At 38.5% G+C, this 5,312-nt stretch overlaps 1 protein-coding gene across 1 annotated transcript; it reads right to left on the bottom strand.

Annotated features, from left to right (window-relative positions):
- Nucleotides 1-672: 672 nt before the first annotated feature.
- On the bottom strand, nucleotides 673-1,763 carry LOC124372195 (LIM/homeobox protein Lhx3-like). Its single transcript, XM_046830563.1, has 2 exons — nucleotides 1,630-1,763; nucleotides 673-1,520 (listed from the first exon to the last, which is right to left on the bottom strand). The coding sequence occupies exons 1-2, from the start codon at nucleotides 1,748-1,750 to the stop codon at nucleotides 1,402-1,404; spliced, it is 240 nt and encodes a 79-aa protein (XP_046686519.1). The 5' UTR covers nucleotides 1,751-1,763; the 3' UTR covers nucleotides 673-1,401.
- Nucleotides 1,764-5,312: the final 3,549 nt, after the last annotated feature.

Here is a 5,312-nt window from a genome sequence, read left to right on the forward strand (position 1 = left end):
ATTGAAGGCTTCATACTTTGCATACACAGAATCACCATAGACTGATAAATAACCAGTTCAAAGCACGATAAAAAAGTATCATATCAGAGTAGTTGACTCAATCATCAGTATGGGTTAGTGGTATTAACTTTTACCACATTCTGGACTTTCCAATTTCATCTGTATAGACATAAGGAACCATCTCAAAAGGTTCAATGTGAATGTTACAATTCACAATGATTTCCTATAACAATACAAAATCATATTTGATGTCAAATATAAAATACTTATAACGAAATAACAATGTAAAAACTAAAACAGACTAGCAGCAATAATAAAATAAATATAACTTTTATAGTAGTCAGGACACAGATTCAGAGTTTTAAAATTTTTAAATGGACCTTAATATAGTTATAAACTATAATATCGATCGTTTACCGACTAGAAATATTAATTACAAGAGTGTCGGTCTCACTACTCTGTCTGAGGCGACTGTACGCCTTCCTTACAGTAACTCTACACAAGGACGTAGCCAGCGAGGGGGCCCAAGGGGTAAGGACCCCCCCACCCAAATTTTTAAGGAACAAAATGGGTATGAATACTCTTCAGGAGGTAATTTTTGTAATCATTCAATACAATTAAAATTATTATTAGATGAAATTACTATACACTGTAAAATTATTCACAGCTCTGTCCACTACGGGAAAATATCAGTTGTCTGGAACCCCTCAAAATTTGTTTTCTGGCTACGTTCTTGACTCTACGCTAACTCACTCGTTGGCTCGAAACATACGGTACTCAGTACAACATAATGTAATTGACTAGAACGTGCTTCCGTTTGCGACAGAAAGAAATATACTTTAGCATTAAATACTCATTGTCTTCTATTTGTCTGTACACACATTTCAACACTATGTCGGGCGGCTTTCCCTGGGGGACTGAGGACGTACGGGGACAATGTGTTTAAACAATTTTGAAAGAGTGGTGGTACTTGATGAGTATCAAACACGTTGTTGCACTAAATCAAATTTGGTTTCGTAATGAATGATGTAGTAAATGTTTTTTTTTTCTTTTTTTAAATCACTCAAACTAAATGTGGGCAAGGAACGGAGTGCAGAAGGGGCAGAGCGAGCTGGGAGAGCCGCCGGTGGTTGTTGGGTCACATCTATACAAGACATCGCGTCGCCTACCGCCGACTATCTATTTACATAAGACACAAAACCCAAAGGAGCGGGAGGAAGAGTCCGTTTATCACATGGTTTCCTCCGTCTTGACCGAGGGTATGACGAGGGGACTGGGCGAGGATGGCGGGGGGATGACGGGCCGCAAGGGGACGGGCTGGGGCAGCGCCCGCGGTCTGAACACATCCAGTCCCGGAGGAAAGAACCTGGGAGCGAGAGTCTGGATGGCGGGGGCCGTATCTCAGTAGCGATGGGGGGCTTCGCCTAACCACGAGTCCGGACTGGGGGGAAAGTCCGGGTACCCATGGGTGGAGCTGCCGTCCGATATCTCCGAGGGTGGCGGGTGGGGGTGTCCTTGACCTAAAATAGAAAACATTTGAAATTCGTTAAAAATTCGATACCTCTAAATAACATAAAATGTATGAGAGAAGAGAATAAGGATGTAGTAATTGACCGAAGTTGGGTGTACCTAAGGAGGAGTAGGGCTCTCCACCGTAGGGCAGGGGGTGCGAGGGTGACGACAGGTAGGGCGGGGTGGAGGTGTCTCCGTGGAGATAGCGGTTGTGAGGAGAAGCGCCTTCCTGATCCATCGCCAAGGTGCCGTAGCTGTCGTTGCTCTCTAAATCTGCAACAGATAAACAGCATGAGAACAATTCTCGTGGATAGTACTCATGTCGTAGGTACATGTAGGTATAAACTATAACAATAGACATTGCCCGATATCAAACCCAATGCTGATACTAACCATAAACTCTGAGAACACATATAAAGGACAACCACAGAACAAGTGAACTTCGAGGCTTCATTGATAAAATCCAGCCTGCCAAATGTTTTAAGTTTCCAGTGCCTTGTTTAAGTTGTAGTCTTGATTTGGTTATGATATGTTAGTGAGATGTTATATATCTATGGTATAACCAATAATGAAATTTAGTACAACAACAAATCCAGAAAATGCGCACTAAACATTTGTTTCCCACATCAATTAATGTTTGCGCATTAAAATTGGCAGAAATCTAAAAATATTCGAGTCAAATTTTAATACAATCATCAATATTTAGATTCAAAGAATTCAATATTTTAACACCAGTAACATTTAGCTTATCGATAATAACTAAGTAAAATTTAGTTATGATGTTAATTTGATATATTCCCTTGATTCGTGTCAAAGGCATTTATTTACAATTACACTTATTACAATATTTTAAAAGATTATACTTAGAATTGTAATTCAATAATATAGCTCAGTACGGAAATTCTTGATTTAGTTCTAGTTTGATAAGCAATAATGACTTAGGTAAAGACCTGCCATGTACTATGAATAGGAGGACCTGTAGCAGAGAGGTCTGACGTCAAGTTTTGGGTCTGAGTTAGATCCAATATAGACTTTTTGTTCCCTAGGACAAGAAGCTTCGAAATTGCACCTAGTCCTAAAAGGACCTGTACGCTGCTTCTGGAGTGACAGGATATGATGTATGGGTAAGGTTGGGAGTAGGGACCGCCTCCTGTCGAGATCCATGAAGAAGCACTTAGGTTAGGTTAGGGCAGTGGTTCTCAACCTTTTCGACGCTGCGACCCCCTTTTTTAGGTTGAGAATTTTGGTGACCCCCTTCTTGTAACATCGTAAAAGTAAGCCTTTGTATGCAAAAAGACAGCAATAATTAGTTTTAAAAAACATAAAAAAACACTATTCAAAACTATATAAAAAACGTTAGTGAGCACTAATTTCTTAATAATTAATAAACGATCCGGTAATAAATGTAACGAAAGTAATTTTAATCATTTTCAATTCTTCAATATCAAAGCAGGCAAAGACTTGTGCGCAGTATATTTACAGAACTGACGCGTGGTGTATTTAAAGCCGCGGAGACAGCCTGACATGGAGCTGCGCGCGCAGCCATCGCACGGCGCAATTCGTCCTCCGACAAGCCACTGTGCCACTGTGCCAGTCGACTGCCTCACGTCTTGAAAAATAGTGCGTACTTTGATCTTCAAATTGAACACTCAAGTTTTAGTATTAATAATGGACAAGATTTTAAAAAAGAGAAGCTTCATGTAGCAAAAGTAGTTCCGAAGTCTCAAAACCAAAATGCCGAAAGTATGATAATGCATATCTACAGTTTGGTTTTACTGAACTTGAAAACAAACCTCAGTGTGTTATTTGTAGTGAAGTTTTATCAGTTGAAAGCATGAAACCTTCAAAAATGAAGCGTCATCTTGAAACTAAGCATTCTGCGCTGAAAAACAAACCAGTCGAGTTTTTTCCAGAGAAAACTGCTGTCCCTTCGCAGTCAACAGGTAAATATTAAAAGTCATACCGATGTTAGCAAAAATGCCCTCAAAGCTTCGTACGAGGTAGCGCTAAAGATTGCTAAAGTGGGGAAGCCACATACCATTGCTGAGGAATTAATTCTTCCTGCCGCAATCGATATGGTTTCAAATATGATTAATCCTCAAGAAGCTGACAAGCTAAAAAAAATCCACTATCAAATGACACTGTGTCACGACGAATATCAGACATGGTGAAAGATGTTCAGAACCAGCTAAAGATGCACATAAAAGAAAGCACGTTTTTTTCGATTCAAATGCGACGAATCAACTGACATTGCTAACTGTGCTCAGTTTTTGTGTTTTATTAGGTATGATTGCGGTCACTCTATTAAGGAAAATGTATTATTTTGCAAATCTTTGCCAGGACCATGCCACAGGTGAAAGTCTTTTTAAAGTGTTCATTGAGGCAACTGAAACCATTTGAAATTGATTGGAACAAAATGTGTTTCAATTTGTAGTGATTGTGCAAGAGCCCTTTCGCGGTAAAAACAGCGGATTGATTGCCAGGTTGAAAACGTTAATGCCAAATGCAAACTGGGTGCAATGTTTTTTACATAGACAAGCTTTGGCAGCTAAAGGAATGCCGGAATGACTTGCGTCAAGTTTTGGCTGAGGCTATCAAAGTTGTTAACTACGTCAAGAGTCGACCATTGCAGAGTAAATTACTTGAAAACTTGTGTGAAGAGGTAGGAGCCTTGCACAACAATTTGCTATTCTACACCGAAGTGAGATGGCTGTCCCGGGGTAACGTGTGGAGTAGGCTGTTTTCATTGATATCAGAAATGTTGCTTTTTTTTTAATGGACAGTAAACATGAACTTTCCCATTTTTTCAGCGATGAAAAATGGTTAATAAAGCTTGCTTACTTAGCTGATATTTTTTCTCATCTCAACATTTTGAACTCATCCCTACAAGGACCAGAAACAACTATTTTGTATGCTCAAGACCGAGTAAATGCATTTGTAAGAAAACTTACTCTTTGGAATACAAGAATAAAAGATGAAGACTTTGAAAATTTCCAACTTACACAAGAATTCAAGGAGTATGTCCTCAAGTATTGGTGATACATCCATAGACACATCATCCTCTCTTCATTACTCATCATCATCACACCTTGAAGCCTTGATAAAGCAGTTGAATGATTATATTCCTGTTAAATATACAAGTGGATCTGTGTGGATAACAAAACCATTTTCCGAAAAAAGCTGTTCAAAAAGCTAAAATTGAATGCTGGCCCTCCACGACGTACTGATAGATATATCAAAGTGATCAGTCATTGAAACTAACTTTTGACGATGTTTGTCCCGACAAGTTTTGGCTAAGTATAAAGAAGGAACACCCAGAATTGACCAAAGTAGCATTGAAGATTTTGATACCTTTTTCTACTTCATTCTTACAATTGTGGAAAAAGGATTTTTCCACAATGGTGAATTAAAAAACACAAACCAAGAAATTGTTTGGCACTGGAAAATGATATTATTTTGTGTTTGACAAAAATCAACCCAGACATTCTACAGTTAGTTAATTCAAAGCAAGCTCAAGTTTCTCATTAAGTCATTCTGCAGGACTTTAAAAAAAAATGTATTTTTTGCAATGTATTTTGTATAGTGTGCCTTTTTTAGAATAAACAAATTTTGTCTCACAACAATAAGGCCTACGTTACGATACAAAGCGGCGCGGCAGGCACCATCATTTTTAGCAGCGATGTTGAGTCATTTAGAGCTCCATTTGTTCCTTTTTGTTAATTATTAGTTGTATTTTAAAATAGTATTGATTAATTGTAAATTGATTAAATATACTTATTGTACTTAACAAGCGGCTCCCG

This window comes from Homalodisca vitripennis, unplaced genomic scaffold (assembly GCF_021130785.1).
Source record: "Homalodisca vitripennis isolate AUS2020 unplaced genomic scaffold, UT_GWSS_2.1 ScUCBcl_2738;HRSCAF=7795, whole genome shotgun sequence".
Lineage (NCBI taxonomy): Eukaryota > Metazoa > Arthropoda > Insecta > Hemiptera > Cicadellidae > Homalodisca > Homalodisca vitripennis.